Source organism: Eptesicus fuscus, chromosome 6 (assembly GCF_027574615.1).
Source record: "Eptesicus fuscus isolate TK198812 chromosome 6, DD_ASM_mEF_20220401, whole genome shotgun sequence".
In the NCBI taxonomy this organism is placed as follows: domain Eukaryota; kingdom Metazoa; phylum Chordata; class Mammalia; order Chiroptera; family Vespertilionidae; genus Eptesicus; species Eptesicus fuscus.
Genome location: NC_072478.1, coordinates 77,620,013 through 77,647,032, shown reverse-complemented (window position 1 = coordinate 77,647,032; position 27,020 = coordinate 77,620,013). Strand labels below are relative to the sequence as shown.

Below are 27,020 nucleotides of genomic sequence, written 5' to 3'. Positions count from 1 at the left end.
GCTCCGCGCGGGGCGCCGGCTGCGCTACAGGTTTGTAAGCGCGCGTGCGCACGGAGGACCTTCTAGAAGGGCTTCGCCCGAGGCGGGGTTGGAGATTGCGGCGTTTGCCTCCAGCGGAGGGCGGCTTCTAGGGCAAACCTGGCTTTGGGCCTGCGGCTAATCCTAAAAATAGTAGTCACTGATTATAACGGGCTACTCTTTGTTGAGTACTTTTAATATTTATTGGCTTGTTTGGTCTTCACACACCCCTTCTTGAAAGGTAGGTGTTTCGTCCTCATTTTAGGTCTGAAGAAACCGAGGGTGCCGAGAGGCTAATTTACCGAAGTCCCGGCTGGCTGGGCCCAGGTCCGCTGGACGCCTGGGCCCGAGGCATAACCCAGACCCCCTGCTGCCGCCGCTCTGGTTAGAAACTGGTTATTGGCCGAGAGACGTTGCCAGAAATAGCTTCCACCCTCCTTTTCCACTCGGTAGGGCCAAAGGGAACGTTAAAATAGGTAAATAAATAAACAAATAAATAATAACAATAATCCAGCTTTGCAGTGATTATGTAAGAGGCAGGCCGAAAAACAGTACTCCTCGGGAGCCCAGACTCACATCTGCCCCGGAAGCTTTGCAAAGATGTGGGAGATTTGAAAACCAGCTGTAGAAAAGGCCAACCAGACCTGGCTGTAAATGAAGGCTTCCAAAGCTAGCCAGGGTGTGAGACCGAAGGGACCCTCACGTTGGTAAAAGGAAAATACAACGGAAATCAGTTGAAGGGTCCTAGGGCAGCCAGCAAAGAAAACCGTCAAGCTGTTTTGAAAGTAAAGAAATAAAGCCATTTTTGTTATTTTCCTGAAAGAGATGCAGACGGATGTTGATAAATGCTGTTTTATGTGCAGATAAAAAGCAAAACTAGGCCACACAGCGGGGAGGGTCAGAGGCTACCAGTGATAAAAGGAACAGGGGAGGCCTAACAGCCATTGGACAGGGGCCGGAGAGGAAGGAAAGGCTGCTGTCCTCGCTTTGGTTTAATAAAAGGATTTGCCCTTCCTGTGCTTAGACTCTCAGAGGCTTACAAAAGTATGCTTTTTAATGTAACAGGTTATCTGAACTTGAAAAGTAGGAGGGAAAAACCCCCCAAAATACAGCTATTCAGATTGACATTAAATATAAGAATTAAGCAGATGACTACAAACTGTTCTTATTCTGTTGAGTTCAGCAGTCTCAAAGATCTTGAAGAATTAGCTACTTATTTGGTTAAAACAATGAGGATTTCAGGAGAGATTTCCTCATGCTTTTGAAGTGCAAACCTTGGAAAATCTAGCCCAGTTTCACGAGAAATTGAGCCTTGAGTTTTTACCAAAAGACACACATATAATGTTGTTGTTCTTTTGGAACTTGTTATTCTTCAGGTTTGCTAGCTGTTTGATAAATAAAAAACCAGAAGTTTTATGTTAAAGATCTAGACTTTTTGTGAAGAGAAGACAGTCCGTTTTCAGTAATTGAAATTTTATTCTTTTTGACATAAAACTTTGGAACACTCAGATAATCTAATACCGTGTTAGTATTCATATAAGAGAAAATGGGTAAAACAGTATTTAGAAAGAAGTACCAGTAAATCTTATTATTAGCAATAGTTGTGTCAAAAAAGTTGATATTAATTCATAACCTGTAATTGTTAAATGTATGACTTAAATGTTTAAAATCCCACAATTTAAGATAGTATTCTACAATTACAAACCATGTACCCGGATTTTCTGTTGGCTTCACAAGCCAGAGAAGTAGATAGAATGTGCAAGAGTCAAAGGATAAATAATATAAATGTACATTAGTTTTATTACCTAATGAAAGCCATAATCTGTTAATACAGCTATGGATTTATTTCAAAACTTTAATTGAATATATTACTAATAGTGTAGCTGTGCTTTCCAATGTTGGTGAAGTTATTAAAGTTCTTCACTTTCATAGAGTCCAGATTGAGCTGCCAGACGCTGAAACTCTCCTTCAGGGTTAAAAGCTTGTTTCACATCCAAACCTTTTCCATTAAGTGCTAAATATTTGCTGAAAGTTGGCCGAACACGTAACTGTTTAGGAGCTGGAAGAGTTTGGTTTGGACGGGCTAAAATAGAGCAAATAAAAATTAATTTAGAAAATCTAAACAAATGGGTTGCACCAGGCATTCATATCAGACTAGGAAAAGAAAAAGAAACCAAAACTGATTATATATAGGAAAAATCCCTCAGATTTTGTGCTATGCTGGGATGTGTGACTTCCGGGTAAAGTCATTTATAGCACTTGACTTACTGCTTTATATCAGTGTGACATACCTGTAACATCTAATCTGGTGTTACATGTGATCACTCCAGCTTCATTAACTGCAGACACAGTATACCACCCAGCATCTTTCTTGTTTACATCTTTTATCAGTAAAGTAACTCTTCCAGAGTTATCATGATATAAGCTGAAAAGAAACAAAGAATGAAAGTATAGGAGTTAATTTTCCTGTGAATGTTTTATTTATGATGTTCGTGATCTACAAAGTCAGACTAATAAGAAAAAGAAGCATTTGGGAATTCTGAGGCTATATTTAGTCATTGCCAAATAGCTATTAGTTTTCTTGAATTAAATATCCCCACACCAGATCTTGTTTATATCATCAATTTCTTTGAGCCATCTTTGTTTATTGTTAGTAACAAGGTAAATGCTAGCCTACTTTATGCTTTAAATTTCTGATTAGTGGATTCTGGCTTAATGAAGTTTATATTTCTATATATGTTTTAAAAATGAGACAAATTGAGATCACATTCATGCCATTTATAATGCATTTCAAAGTATAACTGGATTGACCAAAGTAAATTACAGTTAAGTCTTGAAATACTTATCCTACCTTATTCGATCAGTGTTGAATTGTACCATTTCATTATTTCTTTTCCAGAAAAGTTTTGGTGGAGGTACAGCTGAGATTTGGCATTCTAGCTTCACTGAGTCTCCCTCAAAAACTTTTTTGCTCTGTGGTTTATAGATAAACATGGGTGCTCTTCTATGTTCTTTTGCTACATATTAATAAAAAACAAAATATTTGAAATATTATAAAAAAGATATTAAGTCAAACCAAAGTATTATGAAACTTGTGTGTTGATATAAAAGTTTTTAAAAATAAAAAAGATCGGAAGCTTCATGTTTTAGCTTTAGCTAAAATAATATACAATACCATTGTATTATACATTTCAGAGTTCTAAAACAGTAAGGTAGTGATGCATTGGATTTATAATCATGTTTCATTCAAAGAATTTAAATCTTATTGTCATTTATCATGTCATCTATAGAGAGGCAGCATGAGTGGTGCAAAAGAGTACCATCAACTTGCGTTCAAATTCTCTATTTTCTCCATTAGCCAGGCCAACTTCTGAAAAATTTTGTTTAGTTTCTCTGAGGCTCAGTGTTATCCATTGTAAAATAATACAATACCCAAGTAATAGTGACTGCTGTGCTTACCATACAAAATTATTGTGAGGATCAATTGAGATAATGAATGAAGAAGCACTTTGTAAACAATAAAATAACATACAAATGTCAATAATTATTAGGTCTTTTCTTCAAATACCTGAGGGATAAGAGGAAATGATACTATAATACCATAACCCTAGCTTTTCTGAAGAAGGAATGAGGAGATTGGACAGATGCCTGCCAAGGTCTCTTTCAGCTCTAATATTACGGTATTTCTGGAACTACTGGCACAAGGAGGATTTGCCCAAAACTTAATCACTTGACTTTTTGCTTTTTGATTTCTAGATCACCCATTTTTCTCTTAGACCGAGGTTCCTTATTATATCATAGAACTAGAGGCCTGATGGGCCTTCCTTCCCCTGGCTGCCGGCACCACCTTCGCTCTGGCAGGAGACGCTTTTCTGCCTTCCCATGCTGCCCAAAGGCCCGGAGCAGCTGGGGTGGTGCAGAAAGCTGGGCGCCTGCATATGCAAATTAACCCACCATTTTTGTTGGGTTAATTTGCATACTCACTCCTGATTGGCTGATGGGTGTCACGAAGGTACAGTCAATTAGCATGTTACTCTTTTATTAGTGTAGATAATTTTATAGAGTTTTCATTGATCTGGATAGAATTCAAACTGAAGAAAAATTTTCAAGTTGTCAAGCTTTTATATAACAAAAAATGAATAATAGCAAACTCTTTTATGTGATATACCATGACTTAAACCATTACAAATGTGATATATTTAAAGCACTTAAATTATAATAATTTAAAATAGAACATCAACTTTATGAGAACAGCCTTACAAAGAACATTTAAGATATGAGTTTTGCCATACATGTTTTCTAAAGCTAGTAGGCATGTTTTTGTTATCATAATTACAAATGAGTGTCCTAGTAAAAGGAACACAGTCTAAGGTAAAAGTTGACATTTACTCTTCAGTTTTAAGCTATGATTATGACAATTCTGTGAAAATGTGTCAGATTGATTATTGTAGATTGTAGACCAGAGAAATGATTAGACTAAAATTTTTCACTTTAAGACCTGTTAGTTACATCTATAGAAACGCTTCTACTATCTTATTTGGTCTGTCTGAAATTGTACCACTTCTTTATTTCCTTTCCAGAAAAGCTCTGGTGGTAGATCTATTCTAATTTCACTGAGTTTTCCTCTAGAATATTATCCCCCTCATACTTCCACCTCATTCATGGCTTTTGGGTAAAAACTGGGGTTCTACTGGATTGTATAGTGTGGGCATTAATCTTAACTACGAAGTCCTCTAGGATTTTCTTTTTTAATACTTTATTTTTTAATACTGCAGGTTTAAAGACACTTTGTGATCTCTTGGAGGGCTTACCTAGGACATCCAGCTGCACAGTAAAGGTGGCTTCTCCTGCTCTGTTCTTAGCCACACATACATAAGCCCCTGCATCTGAAACTCTGACCACTTCAAAGATGAGTGAATGGAAACCTTTCTCAGACACTATCATTTTGTGAAAATCATCTGATTGAACTGGCCTTCCATTTAGATACCATGCCACATCAGGAGCTGGCAGTCCGCTCACCTAGAAATAAAACATAAGGGAGATAACAGTTTTAAATGATAGCATCACTGGAACCCATTTGTCTATGAATTTTAACAATTTCAGTACCCGAGTGGGTTTGTGATTGAAAATGCTAAACAAGAACTTAAAAAGGTATTTACTTTCAATAATTTTTAACAGAACAGTATAAATGAAAACTCTTCAAATTAATGTTGTATTTTAAGACTATCTTAAACTGCATCTAGCTCTTTCATGTGCAACCTCAGGCTCTTTAAGATCTTTTAATTAAGGAATATGGAAGTCATATGTCTTTTCTGGCTAATGGTGATTGCAAAAGCAGTCCCAGAAGCACATATATGTGAGGCTTGCTGATCTAATGAATAACCTTTCCAAAACAGTGTTCTCCAGCTGTAGTTCTGGTGTATGAGTGGCAGTTTGTTAAGTGTTCTTATATAGCCTTAACAATTAAGTCTACACACTGACTTTCATTCTTATAAAATGTTTTTCAATCCAGAAAAACATTTTATAAGAAAAAATTCTCCAAAATGAGGATAATGAAATTGTAGGAAAAGCTGGTCTAGCTTGAAGAACTCTTCTAGGTAGAGAGAAAGCAGGGTTGCTAGAATTTCTTAATGGAGAACTAAAGAGGCACTCTACTTTTTTTTTTTTTTTTAATATATTTTATTGATTTTTCACAGAGAGGAAGAGAGGGATAGAGAGTCAGAAACATAGATGAGAGAGAAACATCGATCAGCTGCCTCCTGCACACCCCCCACCGGGGATGTGCCCGCAACTAAGGCACATGCCCCCGACCGGAATCGAACCCGGGACCCTTGAGTCCGCAGGCCGATGCTCTATCCACTGAGCCAAACCGGTCTCGGCAAGGCACTCTACTTTTGAAATCCTATTATTATAGCTTCACTTAGAGTATTCATTAGGTGGTTGGCACTATTGTGAATACCTTATACCTGTTTACTCAGTTAATCCTCAAACAACTTTGTGAAGTAGATACATTTGTTATTCTCATTTTACAGATGAGACAAAAGCACAGAGAGGTTAAATGACTTGTCTAAGGTTACATAGATGAAAAGTGGCAGAGCCAGGATTCAAACCCAGGTAAGCTTGGCTCCAGCATTTGTGTTCTTATCCATTATACATACTACTTCTCAAGTTGTGTAGCAAGTTATGAAGGGGAAGAGAACATTTTTAAAAACTTAGTATTCCATTGTTAATTTTCTTCCAATAGTTTGAAACTTACTTTGAAGTCCATTCTGCAGAATCTTCCTTCTTCAATTGACATATTTTCTGGCACTTGAATGAAACGAGGCGGGTAAAATTTCTCCTGGATTGCATCCTCATCATTCACACCTCCTCTTGAAGATGATCTACTTCTACAAAAGTATTTTAATAACTACTATGCAAAAAGTTGTCATTGTTCTTACTTTCACACAAACATAGTTTAGCCATCAAATTTGAAACCCTGTTTGTCTATACTGTTTGATAGTATAATAACAATGGAGAAAGGCCTTAGGGCTGTATTTAGCTGTGGAATATTTGATAACCGTTAGAAATGGTAGCAGTTTAGAAACATTTGGTACAAATTGCACTCTGTTTTTTACAGTGGCATGAATTGGTGAAGAAACTGATCTAAAATGCAGAGTACCCCATGGATAATTCTTATCACATGCAAAGATTGTTAGAATTGGGTTTCCATTAATCATGAAAAAGTTGTTTAACATGGAAACGTGGTCCTGGCTTATTTGACGAAAACAGTTTAAAAACGTCCTCTAAGATAGTTCTAATAATTAACAGTGCCCTGAATGGTGATGGAACCCGAAACCTTGGCATATCAGGATGATGATCTAAACCAGCGGTCGCCAACCTTTTGGACCTAACGGACCACCGGTTGGCAATGGCTGCCTAAGCTACCCAGCCAGGGCCTTAACAGATAAAAATATTTTGTTGTTGTTCTTAATCCTCACCCAAGGATATTTTTTCATTGTTTTTTAGAGACTGTAAGGGAGGAAAGGGGAGAGAGAGGGAAAAAGAATGAGAGAGGGAGATAGAGGGGGAGGGACATTGATGTGAGAGAGACACATCGATTGATTGCCTCCCACGTGAACCCCAATGGGGGCTGGGGATCGAACCTGCAATCCAGGTATATGCCCTTGACTGAGAATTGAACCCATGACCATTTGGTGTATGGACCGATGCTCTAATCATTGAGCACACCGGCCAGGGCCAGATAAAATTTTGGTCACCATCTCTGACAGAAAATTCACATTGTTTTTAATAAAAGGTATCTGAGAAGCTTGAGAGCTTTATAAGTATTACATTTTTAAGCTAAAAAATTTTAGATAGCAAAATATATATTTAAAATTAAATTAATTTTTACCTTACTTGTGACGTAGGAACTTGCAACCGTGCATGTTCTGAATTGTGCTGCTTGAAATTAAAACAGAGTGATAATGTTAACATACAACTGTTAGCTTGAAATGAAGCAGAACTAAGTAGTTGTAGTTGAAAGGAACATTTCTCTGTTGACTGTATTTTTGCATTATGGTCAGTTCTATATATTTAGCTTTTAAACATTTAAAACATACTGCACTAACCTTATAATATTCTAGCAAGAAATCCCCAGAATTAATAAGACTGTTCCACAGGCATGATTTATGAGACTGAGTTGATAGTGGTTCATTTTTCAGAAGACTATTTAAAAAAAATATATTTTTTATGGATTTCAGAGAGGAAGGGAGAGGGAGAGAGAGATAGAAACATCAATGATGGGAGAGACTCATTGATTGGCTGCCTGGGGATTGAGCCTGCAGCCTGGGCAATGCCCTGATCAGGAATTGATCCGTGACCTCCTGGTTCATAGGTCGACACTCAACCACTGAGCCATGCCAGCTAGGCCAGATGACTATTTTTTTGACAAAGGATGATGTGTCCCTCTGGTATATTTGAAATGGGAGCACATAGTACAGATTGTCCTTTAGTAAAACAAGAATAGACATGAAGTCAGTTTTGTTGGCAGTAGATACAGGGTATTATACCTGTTGCTCAAAAATGGCACCAACAGCAGTAAACACAGACTGGAAAATACTTCTCTTTTTAGCTCATGACACAAAATCCTGATGGACATCATGGAAGACATGTGTAGAGCTATGAAAAGTCTTTGAAAAACAACATTAGTTACTTCCTGCTTAATAAAGATATATTTAAGCAAACATCTTTTAGAATTTATTATCTGAGCACCAGAAAATTATTTCTATTTGAAAGTAAAATCAGGAATTGATGGAAATTATAGTAGAATTAATAAATTGATTAAATATTTCATGCCTATTTGTATATTTCACTGTTCTTAGTGGGAGATACAAAGAAGTGAAAAATATAGTTCCTACTCAAATATCTGAAAAACACCTGTACAGCAACACAGCAGATCATTACAAATAATTTATTTTTGGATGAATATGTTTAATGTATTTTGTCATTTTAAAACAAAATTCTTAAAACTCACAATTTTTGGCTGGTTGTAAGATTTTCTAAGCAAAATGTCAAAATAATTCAGTGATCAATCAAATCAACTATTTTTTTGTAAAAATTTAAAATAATCCACTTAAACTCAAAATTTCCAAAAATTTGGGTCATCATTTCTGACATTAGAAGATTCACATTGTTTTTTTTTAAAAGGTATGTGGGAAGCTTGAGGGATTTATAAGTATTACATTTTTAAGCTGAAAATATTTTAGTAAGTTTTTTACTTTGTCCTTTTAAGGTGGTTTGAATATGTATATATTTGTATTCATAGATGCTATTCAATTATACATAGTTTGAGGATATTTTGTTTGAAGTGTACAAAAATGTATGATTTATATTTTCTGATTTCATAATGATATATGTCTCTTTTCATAATGCTGCTGTCTCTTTTCCTGGTACCACCACCTTCATTTTAAAGTGTTTTTAAAACAAATACATTTTTATTGATTTCAGAGAGAGGAAGGGGGAAGGAGCGAGAGATAGAAACATCAATGATGAGAAGGAATCATTGATCAGCTGCCTCCTGTACCCCTCCTAATGGGGATTGAGCCTGAAACCTGGGCATGTGCCCTGACTGGGAATTGAACTGTGACCTCCTGGTTCACAGGTCGACACTCAACCACTGAGCCATGCCGGCTGGGCACGTGACATTTCTTATGGAGATATTAGAACCACCAGAAAATGGGGTAAAATTAAAACTTGATATGTATATTTTAGCCTATCACGGCCTCTCCCAGGGAAGCTATTGATTTTTTACTTTGAATGCTATTTATAAACATTTAGAAAGCAGATATTTAAAACTCATACACACAAAAAGGACTCCAGTTAGATAAAGATTATTTTAATTTACCTGTGGTGAATCTTGTGCCTCACTGTCATTTTGAGCTTGAAACACAGCAGCTGCATTCTGTGGTCCTAGCAATCTGCGAGCCATCTTCTCCTCATATGTTAGCCGCTTTAAAGAAATGTCATTAAGGAGAATGGTAATGAGATTTAATATAAGTTGTTTGTACAGGTTTAATTTAAAACCACTACTAATTTTACCAAAAAAGTATAGTTCTTTGTTTAGAATTATAAGTAGATGCTATGTTTTAAAAAGTATTTTCTTTCATTCAAAGCCTTTCCTTCTACTCTAGTGCCACTTCTCTCATCTGTGATATTCTCTTGTTTTCTTTTTGCTCCTTGGAACAGCAGGCATAATCACCCTTGAATATGGCTCTCCCAAGTCAAGGGAAATTCTTTCCCTTCCTTCTTGTGTATATTCCAATCATCTCTGTCTTTGAATATAGTACTGCATGTCCTCACTTTCAGAAAGAACTTGTATTAAATGAACACTGAATATTTGACTTACTAACTTCTGGCTGAAAGCAGTGCAACTGGTATGTTAAATGTGTTTGGGTTAAAGGCATATAGTACTGTTTCAAAGATAGGTGACTAAATACAATGTACACAGTAAGAGTTACATAATAAAAATTATAGCTATTTGTCCATCAATAATATATACCAAATATATGAAGAAGTCAGGTTGACAGTATTTCCTATTTGGTCATTAGACATATTTTATGAGAGGTAATGCTTAAAACAGAAAATATTTATTAAATCATTCAGATTGATTTTTCATTTGCTTCATTTTTTACTACTCCACACCAAAGAGGTGATTTCATGCAGAGAAATATTAAATAGGACCCAAATATTTCTTTAAAAAAGATTATCCTATTCCTTGCTGATTATATGGTTATAGATATGTGAGACAGAAAGACCTTTCTTATTGAGATTAGATTTTTTAGTTTAATTGGCTTTTTGTATAAAATAGACTTATTGCTCACTTGATTTCCATTATGAAGAAGGCTGTCCTTGCATTTTAGCTTTCTTTCCAAATCTTGAATCAGAGCTTCTTTTGATCCTTGTATTTCATGGTCAGGAGTCCTTGGTGTGGGCTTGGCATTTGTACTTTGGGATGGCTTAGCATTCACAGATTGGCCAACTGAGGGTTGTTGATAGCTTTAAAAATAAAAAAGATTTAAAAAAAAAGAAGATATTAAAATGTGTGTTTTTTAAATTGAATTATTGGGATTACATTGGTTAATAAAACTATATAGGTTTAAGGTTTATAATTCTATAATACATCATCTGTATATTGTACTACCCCAATTCATGTCTCTTTCCATCACCATTTATTCCTCCTTTACTCTCTCCTGCTTCCCACCACCCCATTTCCCTCTGGTAAAGACCGTACTGTTGTCTATGAGGTTTTTGTTTTTGTTTTTGTTTACTACCTTCAAAATACATTACAAAAAAAAAAAAAAAAAGAGAGAGAGAGAGAGAGAGAGATTTGTATCTAAAAGAGACTTGGCCTTATTTTGTCAGTTACCTTTAGATAGATTGAATCTAACATTAGTATTACTAGTGTTAATACAAACACCAATTTCCCTAGTAACAAGAAGGATTTTATAAGAGTTGTTACAAGCTTTTTTGTTTCTTTAATTTTTGGTAAGTGAAAATTAAGTAGCAGGAGGAATAATTTAGATTAGATGCAAGGAGCATGTCCTTCCTTGAAGATCTTCCTTAAGAAGTGAGAGTAAGTCTAGTTACTTGTAACTTGAGAGCACTTCTAATCTTAAAACTGAATTTCCTAAATTTGATTTATAGGTGGATATTAAGCAGTGATGTGCTTTACTCTTATGGGCTTAAGAGGGCTGATTTTTAGCATCTCTTCCCAGCTCCCTGTGATCTCATGATGTGGTTGAATTAGTGGTCGTGGGAACATCTACACCAGGGAAATTGGTAAGTACCATAGATCATGGCTCTTTCCTCCAGCTGATTGTTATACACTTACCAGTATAACTACTGATCTTTAGTGACTATTCTGTTGCTAAATGGAGTGTACAGTTTACATAGCCATTGGATTTTCTATTAATTTCCAATTCCTTTTTTTTTTTTTTAAGATTTTAAAAAATTGATTATTAGAGAGGAAGGAAGAGGGAGAAACATCCATGTGAGAGTGCAACTTCGATTGGTTGCCTCTTGCATGCTCTCTATTGGGAATCAAACCAGCAACCCAGGCATGTTTGTGCCCTGACCTAGAATTGAACTGGTGACCTTTCAGTGCATGGGCTGATGCCCAAACAACCGAGCCACACTGGCCAGGGCTCCTATTAATTTCTTATTCTAGAAAATGCAAATATAGCACTATATAACAAATAGCTTCTACAGTAATGACAGTTTCTTTAATGTTGCTGAAATGATATTTAGAGAAAGAAAGGAATGACTAGGGGAGGAAGGAGAAAGAAATGTAAGATAAAAAAAGGGGAGATTTGGAGAAAAAGGAAGTAAATTTAAATAGCAGTTGAAGAGTTTGGTTTAAATTCTTATTTGAAGTTCTGATCCTAAATTTCCTTCTAAGATGTTCTTGCTCTTCCGAGAGTTCCCTTGTTGATTCTGATGGAGAGCAGAGGTAGTATTTAGAGACTCCTATATTATTAGATCTGTTAGGTACAGTTTTCCCAGTGCTTTGTTCATATTTCACATAGTTTATTCACTTAGGGCCATATAAGTGCTAGCTTATATCTATTTAATGTGGGGGAAGAGGCCTTCAATGAATGTTTACCATTAGTATAATAAACATTCTCCAGTTACCCAGATGAGGCAAACTTGTTCTGTTCTGTGACATAATCTTATTCAAATATTCTCAATGATCATTAAAAGAATTTGTGCCCTGGCCGGTGTAGTTCAGTGGTTGGAGTATCAGCCCTCACACTGAAGGGTGGCCAGTTGGATTCCTGGTCAAGGGCACACACCAGGGTTGCTGGTTCACTCCCCACCCCTGGTAGGGGTGCCTTCAGGAGGCAACCAGTCGATGTATCTTTCTCACATTGATGTTTCTCTCTTTCTCTCTCTCCCCTTCCATCTTCTCTTTTAACTCTCTCTGAAAAGCAATGGAAAAAATATCCTAGTCGGAGGATTAACAAAAAGAAAAAAAAGAATTTGTAAGCTAAGTGGAAATTACCTTCTCTGAATGGAGCCAGAATTTTAATTTTTGTAGGCTTTGGGGACTTGGTTAGTAACCTCTAGATTGTAAACATAACTGAAAAAAAAAGTCTTATTACTCATTATTGTATCATTTACATCCACTAACAGAGCTTGGGTATAGGTAATACTATCAGTTGAATGAATGTTTTTCATTGTATTCACGATGCTCTGTAATGAAAGTTGGTGATACACATTTCCCCTTCTTACATTTCAGATCTTTAAGGTTGTCTATATTAATACTTAATTAAAGTAAAGTAAATAGCCAAACCAAGTGTTTAAATCAGTGATGGGCAACCTTTTGAGCTTGGTGTGTCAAACTTCACCAAAAAACTGAGCATAATTCGGGTAGTGTGTCACTTGGAGGATAAAACGTTATTTCGCAAATGTTTCATCCTCAGGAGCAGCAAATGTTTCATCCTCGGCATGCGGCCACCTCAGCGGCCGCGTGTCATCAGAAATGGCTACGCGTGTCATAGGTTCGCCATCACTGGTTTAAATAAATAGTGTTTTTGTTTTTGTTCTTTGTTCATTTGTTTGTTTTGCAATTGAATTCTCAGGTTGAAGTAGTAAAATTCCTTTGGTTTTATAGATCTCTTCCTCCAACTGGACGAAGTTAAAATAGCCTATTTTTTAAAATGCTAACCTATCATCTTTATACAAGTCACACATTTGTTAGAGTGAATTAGTATTAAATAATTCTTTTTTCAGACTCTCATCATATAATATCTCTGAGAAATCTTGAGGGATTATCAAAACCAAGCCCGAGAATCAGTCACTTTATTCACTGAATACACCCATTATTACCAGTTCAGATGGCTTAAGTGTTAGGACTTTATATCTACTTATATTTATAAATTTATACTTGCACACTGCTGTATAGGTCTTTTTTCCTATTGTTATCACCCAAATCCTTAATTTTGTTATGAATCAGAAAACTGAATCACTGAGTGGGTAAGGTAAAGTTGCTGAATATCACACAGCAAAGTTTTTGGAAGGAATTATTAGAATTAAAGAATTCCTCTCAGTTTCTAGTTGGTGGTTTGATCAACTTAAGGGTTTCCTACTGATGAAAAGCTAAATAAAACTTTCAAACTTCTCTAGGTCAGAATCCAAGAGATTATTTTAGAAGACATGGCAAACTTAAGCCCAGCATAACAATGAGGGAGTTGCGCACAAATGTTCAAAGGCCCAGAGCTTTCCACCCTGTGCAGCTGGGCATAGAATGAGTATCAAGTGGCTGTGGGCAGATTAAAAGGGTTATCTGTGGTTGCTGAAAATGGAACAGCTAAAGCTGGATCTTTGATCCCTGGTTTGGGGACCTCCTATGTTTTATTTCTTATCCTCTCCATTTTTGCCTTTCTTTGTCTCTTGTTAGTTTTGAACACATGGTTGAGGCTCAGTAATATTTATTTGATGGCTTTCTTTTCTGGGCAGGAATTTGGAGTAGGACTTTATTAAGAAAAATATAGTCAGAAAAGGTTATTTTAGATTTTAAAATGCTCATCTAAGAAATGTGGAAGTCACTGAAAGTTAGATGGAAAAAGATCATCTGGATAAAATCTTACCAAGGAAAATATACCATGTGTTATAATTGACATAATGGAAATTTGGTAGGGAAAAGAAAGAGAGGGCTTTTAATTCTTGAATACACCTTTTAAAATTATTAGGTTGAGCCCTGGCTGGATAGCTCAGTTGGTTAGAGCATCATCCTAATAACACCAATTTGCGGGTTCAATTCCCAGTTAGGGCACATACAGGAAGCAACCAATGAATGCATACATGAGTGGAACAATAAATTGATGTTTCTTCCACCCCCCACCCCAATAAAATAAATAAATATATTAGATCAAACATATGACACGCCATTTTTGTAGGTTAAAATAGACTATTAGCCATTTCAAATGGTTCAGCCTAGTAGACAGAATTTTAACAAATATTTTTGGTTTTTATTCTTAAAAATATTAAAAAGTTTTCTTTGCAGGTTGAATGCTACAGTCAGTTCAACTAGGATTCCAGAATAGTCACCAATAATAGGAATCTCTAGAAAAAAAATTAGCCTCTAGAGAAAACAGAGAAATTAGCAAGAATGTCTGCAAATTTGTCAATAAGCCTGCAACAAACACATTCCATCAGACAATTTTTTCAGATGCCTCTGATTTAATTCTCTGATGTTCTAGCCAGCCAAGGAATAGGAAAACTGATAGCCCTAACTTTACATAAGCACAAAGTATTCAGTTCATGTTTTAAAAAAAGCACAACCACTATGCCCTTCGTATCAGGTTCTCCTACTACAGTTTTTTTAGGACTGTGAAAATAGTACATGCTTGCATAAGGCTGCAGGTATTCTTCCCTGTGTTTAGATCAGCCTAACCAATTTGAACAAAGTGTGGTTTTAATCATCAAAGGAAACCTTAAGGTTGTAAACTTGTATCTATTCAAGCCTTTTTTCTGATCATAATAAGGAAAAGTCATACACTTTAGTGTCTGAATCCCAGATTTTCTTTTTAGCCAAGTGAATATTCAACAGAGGGGAAAATGGATAGGAAGAAAGATAGAGACTGAGAAGAAATTTAATAGCCTTTGCTTATGTGAGAGGAAATCCTATCTGAAGATGAGCAGGCAGGTGTTCTTCATCTCAGCTGAGCCCAGAACCAGAGCAATTAAATTTACAGCATGAGGAACTTAGCTTAGGACTGGGGCAATAGTCACTGTCCATGATATATTAGAAATATTTTTTGAAGGTGGAAAATAATGGGTAATTGTATGGGGTCATAGATGATTTGATTCAGCTCAGCCTGAACACTGCATAATGGGTCAGATGACCTCTTATTGCCAGTAACCTGGTTCAAGGTGTTCTAGGAGAATTTTGGGATGAGGTCACATTGCCTTTTTAGATAGTGAAGACTGACTACAGCATTACTTCCCCCTGCCCCCACCATCTTCGGACACTGTATATGCAGTATATATCCATATGCATATATTAAAAAAACTCACTTACTTGGAGTCCACAGTGGAAGGGATTTTACTGCTACTGTAATCAGGCTGTGATGGTAATATGGAGCTGAGGAAGCTGGCGGGGGACTGGTTATAGGTGGCTGTAACCCTTTGGCCCGGGTTGGAGCCAGCAGGCTGCTGGGGAGAAGCAGGGAAAGTAGAGGACATGGTGATGTGAGAGCTCACTGTTGATGAAGCAGAAAATCTTTGCTCTGTGCACTGGCGGGGCTGGATGATAATGGAAGACTGTTTGGTCTGGCTAGAGTAGCTGGAGGTTTCCGGTCCAGGGGGCTGCAGTCTGGAGCCACATGGATTTTGGGATTGGATGAAGTGTTTTGGCCGTTCGTAGTTAAACATGCTTAGTTGGTATACGGGAGATGAAGGCAATTTATTACTATAATGATTTGCTCCTGAAGAGTTGGGGTCTTGAATTTGGGACTGCAAGCCTAGAATTATAGAAGGTTGCAAGGAATCAGAAGCAACCTTGGTCTGCACCTTCTTGTTGAGATCCTGGGAATATTGTGTTCCTGGCTTTGATGGAGGGGCCTTCTCTTGAAGAATGTCTTTCCTTCAAAAGGAGAAAATGATTCAGTTGCAATATTTGCATAAAGAACAGTACTGTTTATTTAACATCTTTAGGCGCTTATGTGCTTTCAAGGTTATCTCTGAGTAGAACTTCCCTGGTTTCTACACTTCCTTTTTCTCTGTCATTGCACAAATGACTTTTCCCATGTCTCATGATTATTTATTGTCCAGAGGCTACTGTTTCATTAACCACAGAAATTTAATTATTTAAAAATTATTAGCAGTTAAATATATAGCATGTCAGCTTTCATTCAGTTTGAATCCTTCCCATTGCTCATCAAAACCAATGATAGACCAGTTAATTCATATCCTGGTGATCTGTGATGAATGATGTCTTGGTAAATCAAGGGAAACTATATGCTTATTTTGTAAAGAATGTTACTCCTTTGCCCTTTCACAATTTCACAAAGTAGAGTGAACATCTATAATTCACTGTTAACAACTTTGAGTGGATTTTTTTCCTTACAATTCACTGCCTCTTTTTCTTCCCTTGATTTCAAATTGACCATAGTACAAAGTAGACAATAATTAAGGAGTGACTACGTGTTTGTGTCTCTTTGTATGTATATAACGTATGTCACCAACTGCATTCCAGAGCCATTTGTGATTTTTTCTGTTATTTTAAGATTATACTATCTAGTTATTGATCTTGATGTTCTTTTAATTATTTATTTTTACTTTTTATTTTTTTACCTGTTTAATATGTATTTTAGATTAATTTAAACATTATTTTAGCTCTTTTTATTTTTTTTGGAAATGATAAACAGAATGTACAGAAGGAAGTAAGACAACTGTGAAGCTAGCCTCTACCTTACCAAGAAAAGATGGGTGCCATGTCTCTTACTTAGCTCTACAATGGTTCACCTGACTTTCTATAGTAGATCCCCATTTTTCCTTAGAGGAATTATTTCTCACTAAAATCACCTTAAGGAATTATATTTGCCTCTGATTTCTTCCATTAGTATGGTATATTTAAGCAGGACAATATACAGACATTAAAAAGACTAGTCCTGTAAATTGTAGCATTGATTCTGTTTTCATTAAAAATATCAGGTAATTTAGTTCAAAAACACATTTAGTTTGTTTCACATAGTTTAAACCAATACTGAGATAATGCTAAATCAAACTTTTAGCTGATGAAAAATTAGCCAAATTGTCATTATTGAAACAAAATCTTATTTAATTTCCTATCTTGAAAAAAGTGTTTCTAATGAAAAATTTCAAGACAACTTCATCCTAATTGTGTATATAGTTTAAATTAAAATTAGCAGTTTTGGGAAAGAACAAAAATGCAACTACACAGCCAAGAGAAAGATTCTATTGAAAAGACTTAAAAAGTTATATATTCCTTAACTTCAAGTTTCTGAACACAAGTATATTAAACTAGACTCCATTTTAGTAATTAACTATAGTAGGCCTTTAAATTTTTGGAGAAAAACATCTAGAGGAGGCTTTAATTAGATTTTCTAAAAAAGAAAAGAAAAGGCTATTTCAAGGTAAGTAGTTTTGTAGTTATCGGTTTATTTATTACATTGCAGAATTGAATCCAGTTTGGTTTCTAAACTCCTTTTTGGGCAGGCAGGTGATTCAGATTCATTTCAAATAGCAAAGAATAAACTGTTTAATAGCCAGCAGATTTTTTCCAAAAAGTCCCCTATTTTTCTTCATATATATTTCTGTTATGTCAATTATCTTGTTCATTTTTGTATCGGTCTACATAGTTAAAAATTACTTATTTTTTTAAGCTCAATTTTTTCTTTCAAAAGTTTTATTTTGTTTATATCTCACTACATTTTATACAGATGTTTCCACAGGTAATTCTGAAAGGCTTTTCTTCATGTTTGTAGTTACTGTTCAACAATTCAATTCTAGAATCTATTCTATTACATGAAAGTTATCATTTTATTCTAAATTAGGTTAAATAAATATCAAATATTTCATAAATAAAATATTAGTCAGTCTCCTATTTTAAAAAATCTTAACATTTTTCCTTATCTCTAGTACAGCACAAACTTGCAGAAAAAACTGATTGAGGATATTTTGAAGCATATCACCACAGTTAGTCAGTTCAAGTGTCTCCTTTCAAGGAAAAATCATGTCTTAAAAATAATAACACATAACTACTTTTTCTTCTACTCTTTCTCTAATGTCTTCCAGTTTCAGTGGAATGAATAGAGCACTTTCTCTTCAAATCTTTGTAATACCATTGTGGCTTTCAAACTTTTTATCTGAAGATCACTTCTGTACATGCTCCTCTGATTTGGACAAAAAACAAAAACAAAACCCAAAACGGCAGCAGGAATAAAGAAGGGACTTACCCGTAATTCTGGAGGTTGCCAGCTGGGTTTAACCCCCTATTGAAGGGAAGGAAGAGGCATCCCCTTCCCTCACAGACTAATCTAGTGGCTCTGTGCTTAGTATTATAGCACCACTGACTTTTATCAGCTGCCAAACAGTGACATCTGATGTGCTTGTCTGTCCATCTACCTATGCTGGCATGTCAAAGTAAGAGTCCACAATCTAAACAATATCTCAGATGTCTTAGTGATATTTAAGGAGTGGGATTACATGAGCTTTTCTCTCAGGCCTCTTTATTTTAGATGTGAATGTTGACTATGATCTTTAGCAAGCTCCTATAAGGGGAAGAGCAATGAATTTGGAAATAGAAAAAGGTATAAAGAAAACTCAATTTCTTTTTCATGGTGGGGGCTTTGTGAATCTTCCCTATTGAAAAAAAGAAGGACTAAATCCCCTCTTCATAGATTTTAAGACTGACGTTCTATCTTGTAAGGCTTCTCTAGAAATAAGGCCAGTAATGAATGGGCTCCAAATTAATTTGTATTTGATAGTTATTCACCTGAAAACTTTTTTAAAAAATTCAAAATGGGAGTGGGGGTGGAGCTGGGTTCAAGCAGTTTGTTTTAAGAAAGGGGGTGTGTTCTCAGTAAAGGCAGCAGAGTAAGTGATTGTGACATGTCACTGGGAAGGTGGGTTGGTGGAAAAACATGATATGGTTTCTTTAGGTAAGCTTTCTGAATCTGTATGGTGTATGCCTCCTTGACCTTGTACTTTTATTCTAAAAGTTTGAAACACTTAAACCCGTGGTCGGCAAACTCATTAGTCAACAGAGCCAAATATCAACAGTACAACGATTGAAATTTCTTTTGAGAGCCAAATTTTTTAAACTTAAACCACTGACTTAAACTATCAAAGAAGCAGTCTATACATTAGGGCTCTGTACTATCAAGTCTCTTTCCTTCATCTTTACTGCTAACAGTTTCCTTTCTCTTTACACCAAGGAGACCATCTTGGTATTTATGTTTCCTTTTTTATTCAGGGAAGTAAATAATTACAGAGGAAGAAAACTTCAAATCAACAAAAGAGGTGGTGGAAAGGATTAGGTGGCATGAGGATCAGTCCAATGGAGTGGAATTATCCCCATTTAAGTGGCTTCAATTTTGATATGGTTCTACTGTTTAAAGCATATCTATTTATTCCCTCCCTTATGGATAATCCAAACTTGATTTAATTACCATGTACATTGGGGTCCAATAAATAGATATTTGAACACATTTGAGCCATATAAAATTTTCCACAGCTGACCATGTAGGCATTACCTTTCTTTTGTGTCCAGAAAAAGTTTAATAATTGCTGCTTGGGCATGCAGACATTATTCAGTAGAAAAAGCACACTAGACTTGAGCAGGTATTTGCCTACAAAGTCTTATTTCAGGAATCTCCCAAACTATTTCTCCATATCTGCTCACTGATATTTCAAATTTCATTAAAAGGGAAAAGCCTTTTCATCCAAATTAGAAAGACTTAAAATGTAACTGCAAGCGACGACAAGAATAATAAAAATAACCAACATGTATAGAATTTTTTATGAGTAAGGCATTATTCTAAAGACTAAGTGTGGTATATGTGACTGATATTTGGTTCTTCCTGAGAACAAGGTTTGATGGGGGCAAGGAAGAGGAGATAGTAGATTTGAGGTCTGTTAGTACCTAAAAGTTAGAAAAATACTCTAACAGCCAAGTAAGGAAGATACCTAGGACAAGCAGTTAAATTGTCAATTTTAAATGTACCATAGTTGAGGCAGAATTTTACATTCATTTGCTCTCTTGGGTTTTTTTTTTGAGAGTTAAAAAAATTATCTGAGTTAAGCAGAGGATATGCCTAGAAGCAAGATCTCAATAGACTGAGAAAAATGCTTCCTAGCTCCATTTTTTATCTTTTAAGCATTGCCTCTTTTTTCCCCTGGGTCTTTGTAAGGTGTAACATGGGTTACAGTGTAGTACCTCTATGGAACAACTAGGCCAGTGATGGCGAACCTCTGACACGCGTGTCAGTGCCATTTCTGATGACACGCCGCCGCTGAGGCGGCCGCATGCCGAGGATGAAACATTTATGTTATTTAAACTATAAACATCGCGAAATAATGTTTTTTCCTTAAAGGGACACACTACCCGAGTTATGCTCAGTTTTTTGGCGAAGTTTGAAACACCGAGCTCAAAAGGTTGCCCATCACTGATCTAGGCTAAGGTTCTCACTACAATAAGGGGCCCAAAGGTTAAATTAGGAAAGATAAGTAAGGTCCTCTTTTTTTTTTTTTCCTGGTTAATTTTCACCCAAGGATATTTTTCCATTGACTTTTAGAGAGAGTGGAAGGGAGGGGGAGAGTCATACAGAGAGAAACATCGATGTGAGAGAGACACATCGATTGGACGGGGGATTGAGCCCACAACCAAGGTATGTGCCCTTGACTGGAATCTAACCCAGGACTCATCAGTCCTTGGGCCTACACTCTATCAACTGAGCCAAACAGGCTAGGGCAAGGTCCTATTTTATGACACCATTCTCAGAAGTTAAAGGTCTGTATTTAATAATCTATTATGAATCTGTTTTTCTACTTTTAATGTTTGGTTTGTTTTTGTGAATGTTTTATGTCTTCTCACAAATATAGCTATTTGAATGGTTTAGTTGCTTATTTGAGAAAAATCATAAAATGGAAAAATCATTAAGATGTCAGGTGGGTTGAACCAAAAGTTGTCTTTCCCCAAAGACAACTTTTCCCATTTCTTTCTCTAAATTACCAGTAAGGGTCTCTGGTAAATTATTCTAATGTCTCACATAATGTATGTAACTTCCTATTATTTCCTGCTGCATGTTAAGGGAATTCCTTCTTGTCTTGTCATCAGTAGAAGGGTAATTGTTTAACTGTCATTCATTCATATCTTCCTCATATATAGCTCTTGTTTTTTTTTGGTTTGTTTTGTTTTTAATATGAAGTATAAATGCTGTTGTAAAAATGCTTCTGTGAGCTTCTAAAATCAGAGGTCAGGTGTGTATGATGAAGCTAATTTCTGTTGTATTAACTGAGAAGGAAAATGTCACATTGAAGATGAAGGGACTAAAGAGTGAAGAACATTTTTTTATATATATATATATTTTTATTGATTTTTTACAGAGAGGAAGAGAGAGGGATAGAGAGTTAGAAACATCGATGAGAGAGAAACACCGATCAGCTGCCTCTTGCACACTCCCTACTGGGGATGTGCCCGCAACCAAGGTACATGCCCTTGACCGGAATCGAACCTGGGACCCTTGAGTCCGCAGGCCAATGCTCCATCCACTGAGCCAAACCGGTTTCGGCTGAAGAACATTTTATTTATTTTCAGGTTATACATAAATCACTCTGATTACTGAAGTTCTGCATAGACATATAGTGAAAGGGAATCCCACTGTAGCACTTGTAATTTGAAATATCCATTCTAACACCTTACTCAATCTTATATTCTTCTCATAAGAAATAATGGACACTCCACTGGGTTTGGAGTCAAACAGGAAAAGTGATAATGTTAATTTGGTTAATGTTTTAGAATTTTCTAGGCACATTAACCTTTTTTATTTTGAAGACCTGAGTCTATTTTAATGCCCACTCTACCACCTACTTACTGTGTAACCTTAGACAAACTGCTTAAACTCTCTGAGCTTTAATAATTAACTGGAAAACAAAGATAGTATCTGCTATACTAACCTAAATCAGAGGTTGCTGAGAGAGACAAATGAAACAGGAAATCATACAGTGGACTATATTGTGATATATCTCCTACATTAGGTTCACCTTTTTCCTGTTAACCTAATGTAGGAGGGACTGTTTATTATTTATCTTGCCTAGGACAGTGTAGCTCAGAATAGACCCTATAAAAGCTTAACTTTTATGGAACTTTTACCCAGTAATTTTCCCCACAGAAGATGTTGTTAATGATAAAGATGATAAACTCCTGTGAAAGATAATATATTACAAATTCAAGGTCTTTTTAAGACCTAAAGGCTCACAGCTAAAAAAATACTCATGTAGAAAAATTTTAGATATCAGTATTGGCCATCTTCCCAAGACAAGTCTAGCACAGAAACTGATAAACACATAGAAAGTGTTTAACAAATGTTTGTTGAATAAGTTGCAGTTTTATTTATTGCCCTACACACCCATTCTTACTTGATCCCATGAGAAATCTTTATTTATAGGGGTAACCATTGGTCAGGCAACTATCGATCCTAGAAGCTTAAAGGGGTTCCAGGAGACCAACAGAAATCACAGTTATAAACTTATTGGAGATATACTGAGCCTGATAAAAAGCAATGCAGGGAAGTGCTAGCTACTATTTATTGAATTCCTACTCTGTAATTCACATATATTGTTCCAGGTCTGTTAGTCTCTAAGTCTAAACTCTTTTCCTCACCATCTTCATTGCAAGAAACACTTGGAAAAGTACCTATCCAAGGTCTTGGAAGCATGAAGAACCATCCCTTAACAACGTGAGCCAACCGTCTATAATTTAGTCATTTGCAGAATGAGGAACTTCATGTAGATGACCTCTGATTCCTTCCATCTCTAACATGATATATTTCTCTCACTTCATAGACCCAAATATTATGTAAGAAATCTCATCTTAAAAGAGAATCCAATATCTTTTTATTTTGTAATTAACAGACTATATTTAGTAGTACTAGTATCTAGTTAAGAATGCTGTTTAAGTTTTATTAAAGGTATTTAATCTAAATTTACCTGAAGTTAACAATGCTGGTAAAATACTTAGTGGACTATGGTAGGTATTGTTAAAAGAAAAAATTTTAAACGACTTTTAAGTATCAATTTTTAGGGTTTTTTCCCCCTGTTAATCCTCTCTAGAGGATATTTTTTCCATTGGTTTTTAGAGAGAGAGAGAGAGAGAAACTTTGATGTGAGAGAGACACATCAGTTGGTTGCCTCCTGCATGTGCTGCAACTGGGGCCAAGGGTTGAACCTGCAACCCAGGTAAGTCGATCAGGAATTGAACCTGCGACCACTTGGTATATGGGCCAACGCTCTAACCACTGAGAAACACAGAAACACTGGCCAGGGCTTAGGATTTTTTTTTGTTTTTGTTTTTAAATATAATTTTATTGATTTCAGAGAGGAAGTGAGAGCGAGAGAGAAACATCAATGATAAGAATCATTGATCAGCTGCTTTCTGCATGCCCCCTACTGGGGATTGAGCCATGATCTTTTGGTACGTAGGTTGATGCTCAAACACTGAACCATGCTGGCTAGGCCTTAGGTTGTTTTTTAATCAATAATTTGTTTGAGGGGTGGGGATGGTAGTAGATGGTGGTGTTTTAAACATAACCTGACTGGCAAATTCACTTACTGAATTTTCTTTCCATTTATACATTTGTTCTCTCAATACAATATAGACAATTCTGTCTGTATTCTGAGACTGACCGTGAAGAAACCGGTGTACCTATTTATATTGAGATAGGACACTGAGTTCTGTTTTGGAAAAAGATTCCACTTCCTTCAAAATCTCGTGCCATTTGAGCATTGTTGATTTTTTTTCATTAAGTCTCTGTAACAAACCCTTAAATATGAATCTAAGCACATGACTTACTATTGCATCCATGGTGATGGAGGGCAAGAGAGAAATGACAGTTAAAATGATTCATCCTAGTGGAAACTTGGTCACTAACTGCATGATGTTGCAGGAGTGGGGGGAACCAGGTTTGCTAAAGTAATTGTGATAGCCAAAACCGGTTTGGCTCAGTGGATAGAGCGTCGGCCTGTGGACTGAAGGGTCCTGGGTTCGATTCCGGTCAAGGGCATGTACCTTGGTTGCGGGCACATCCCCAGTGGGGGGTGTGCAAGAGGCAGCTGATCGATGTTTCTCTCTCATCGATGTTTCTGGCTTTCTGTCCCTCTCCCTTCCTCTCTGTAAAAAATCAATAAAATATATTTAAAGTAATTGTGATAGAAATGAATTAGCCTCAGAAGCTACTGAGGTGGTCCATTCTATCCTAGTACAGTGTAATATAAAATAAAATAAAATATAAAATAAAATAAAATAAAGTGATTCATCCAGCATGCAAGCTACCTGAGGGCAGGAGCTTTATAATGTTTACTGTTCTATCTACAGAACCAAGAACATCTGTTGAATGAGTGAATGTTAGGTCTCCCTGGCCTTACCATAGTGGTGGTAGCTCAGAGAAATTTTCATTGATGGTGCAGAAATTCTCCTTTGGAATCTGGATCTCATATTCAGAGGGACTGGCTGTTTCAGGAGTAGTTGGCATATGGCTTATTAGGGTATTGTCTGGATTTTTGTTCTTTTTGTAGCTGTCACTGCTCCAAGGAAAGGAGGCCAGTTTTGGAGAAAATTTCCTGGTCAATAACTTTGGAGTACTCTTTGATTTTTCCACTTCTTTTCCTTCTGAAAAACATAATTAGTCACCAGTTCAGATAGAGCAGAGAACCTTCCTCTTGGCTCAGGGTTGAAAAGGATCAGGGAGATCCTGAAGAATAATTACCTGGGCAAACAATGAGTCTTGCTGTGGAGACTGCAGACCCAGCCTCATTTTCTGCAATGCACTTGAATTCCCCAGAGTCTTCAGGAAATACTTCTGTAATAATCAAGGTGCAGACTTCATCTGAAAAGGGAAGAGATTCAACATGACCAGAATATTTGGGTGCCTCAAATTAACAAACAAAAGTGATTCATTCTAGTGGAAACTCAACCACTAACTGAATAATGTGGGAAAATGTCAGGGAGAGTACTAGGAATAGAATATTCCTGAGAAAATCCATCTGATTAGATTTTTGTCTTTGACTGGGCTCATGAAGAGAAATCTTAAAAATATAACCCAAATTAGTACTAGCTCAGCCCCAATCACCTGCCTCTTAGTCATATCTGTTTTCTGTACTAGATTATGTGTTCCTTGAAAGCAGAGATTACACTTTATTTCTTGACTTCTAGATTTCTGTAGCTTTAGTGCTTAGCATAAAAGTTGTATATAGAAAGATGTTCTGAACTGACCTAAAAATTATCATTGCCATGGTAGTTAGATTTAATGTTAGTACAGTGATGGCCACTGTGTGATGGGCACATTTCCTTCTTGGACATTCAACAATTTGGATGTTTGTATGCATGCATATAAGCATAAACAATGGACGCAAAACTCAGGGGGGGTGAGGGCATGTATGGGTGTGGGGTGGGGGTGGCAATGGTAAGATATGTACACATATAATACCTCAATAAAAAAAAAAGGATACTCATTTAAGAAAAAAAAACACAAAAAACAATTTGGATGTTTGATGTCAGGATACCTCCTTACTGCCTCTGTTGCATAGTTCATGAGTCACAAATACTATGTCAACTGGAATTAGAAGAAGAATTCGTGCTCTATGAGGTCAGACACAATGGCCAAGAAAGGAACCTGCCCATAGTCTCTGGTCAGGAAATATATGTTGAGTGAATGAATAGATGAATAAATACACTTAAAGAGTCTAGTTATCTTGTTTCTTCTGTGTGTCACTTCAAGAGTTGGCACAGGGTAGCCTCAAAACTGCTCATGATGGCAAGAGTAATTTATGACACAATGTATTCTTAGATACTAATTTTGGCTTAGTCATTTATTATCAAGATGTTGGAAATTTGTACTTAGCAGGAATGGGTGATAAACAAGCTTCTGAAAGATAAAACAAGAGAATAGAGAGAAAATTTAAATGGTGGCAATTAATTTGGTTGGGAAAAGGGGCCATGTGTATATGAGAAATAACTTGAAGCTGTAATCTGGAATCAGAGACTATAAATTCTGGAGAGACTCATAAAAAGTGCATAAAGGAACGGACACTGCAGGGTGCTGGAAGAACTTTATTTTATCCTGTCCTGCCACGAAATTGCTCTGTGACTGTGTGAAAATTATGTTACTTCTTTGGACCTTTGTTCTTTATTTCTAACATGAAGGTAAGACCAGGTAATACCTTTTCACTGAATGTGAACCGTTGCTAAAACATTAATCCTGAGGTGCTCTCTTTTCCCCAAGAAAACCCTTTTCTTTTAATATCTTTAAAATAAAGTTAAACACATTATAAAAATACTGTAGTAGTATTGTAGAAAAATACATAAAAGTTAATAGTTTTCTCTGGGTGGTGAGAAAATGGGTAAAGTGTCTTTTTTATATTATTATAGATTTTCTACATTTATTATAATAAATTTGTGCCCTGGCTGGTGTGACTCAGCTGGTTGAGCATTGTCCTGTGCATCAAGAGGTTGCAGGTTCAATTTCCGGTCAGGGGCACATGCCCGGGTTGCTGGCTTGGTCCTCAGTAGGGGGCTTGTAGGAAGCAGCCGATTCAAAAAATACAATAAATGTTATTTTAAAAAGAAATATCATGTCCTGGCCCATGTGGCTCAGTTGGAGGAGAATTGTCCCATACACCAAAAGGTTGAGGGTTCGATTCCTGGTCAGGGCACATACCTAAGTGGTGGGTTTGATCCCCGGCTCCAGTGGGGATATGTGCAGGAGGCAATGAATCAATAT

At 36.3% G+C, this 27,020-nt stretch overlaps 1 protein-coding gene, 1 long non-coding RNA gene and 2 pseudogenes across 3 annotated transcripts; 3 read left to right on the top strand and 1 right to left on the bottom strand.

The window, feature by feature from the left end:
- Positions 1–1,470: 1,470 nt before the first annotated feature.
- On the bottom strand, positions 1,471–18,577 carry MYOT (myotilin). 2 transcript variants are annotated; one of them, XM_028147964.2, is made up of 10 exons: positions 18,480–18,577; positions 15,581–16,144; positions 10,380–10,554; positions 9,404–9,508; positions 7,412–7,461; positions 6,275–6,407; positions 4,830–5,037; positions 2,870–3,035; positions 2,310–2,443; positions 1,471–2,101 (listed from the first exon to the last, which is right to left on the bottom strand). In XM_028147964.2, the coding sequence occupies exons 2-10, from the start codon at positions 15,931–15,933 to the stop codon at positions 1,929–1,931; spliced, it is 1,497 nt and encodes a 498-aa protein (XP_028003765.2). In that variant the 5' UTR covers positions 15,934–16,144; positions 18,480–18,577; the 3' UTR covers positions 1,471–1,928. The 2 variants fall into 2 exon arrangements, with proteins under 2 accessions (XP_028003765.2, XP_008140119.2); XM_008141897.3 differs by having other exon boundaries at positions 7,412–7,458.
- Positions 5,135–23,090, top strand: LOC129149482 (uncharacterized). The gene is made up of 4 exons (XR_008556386.1): positions 5,135–5,169; positions 6,051–6,132; positions 11,274–11,337; positions 22,922–23,090. It is a non-coding gene; the product is annotated as an uncharacterized LOC129149482 (long non-coding RNA).
- A 1,063-nt stretch (positions 23,091–24,153) lies between these two features.
- LOC114233532 (small nucleolar RNA SNORA66) lies at positions 24,154–24,256 on the top strand (annotated as a pseudogene).
- A 158-nt stretch (positions 24,257–24,414) lies between these two features.
- Positions 24,415–24,508, top strand: LOC114233530 (small nucleolar RNA SNORA66; annotated as a pseudogene).
- Positions 24,509–27,020: the final 2,512 nt, after the last annotated feature.

Coding starts and splice junctions, on each gene's coding strand:
- MYOT (XM_028147964.2), bottom strand. CDS start 15,933: ATGTTTAACTACGAACGGCCAAAACACTTCATCCAATCCCAAAATCCA. Junction 9,509..10,379: donor TTCTTCATAATGGAAATCAA/GTGAGCAATAAG, acceptor ATTTCTTTAAAG/CGGCTAACATATGAGGAGAA. Junction 6,408..7,411: donor GTTCCTACGTCACAAGTAAG/GTAAAAATTAAT, acceptor ATACTTTTGTAG/AAGTAGATCATCTTCAAGAG.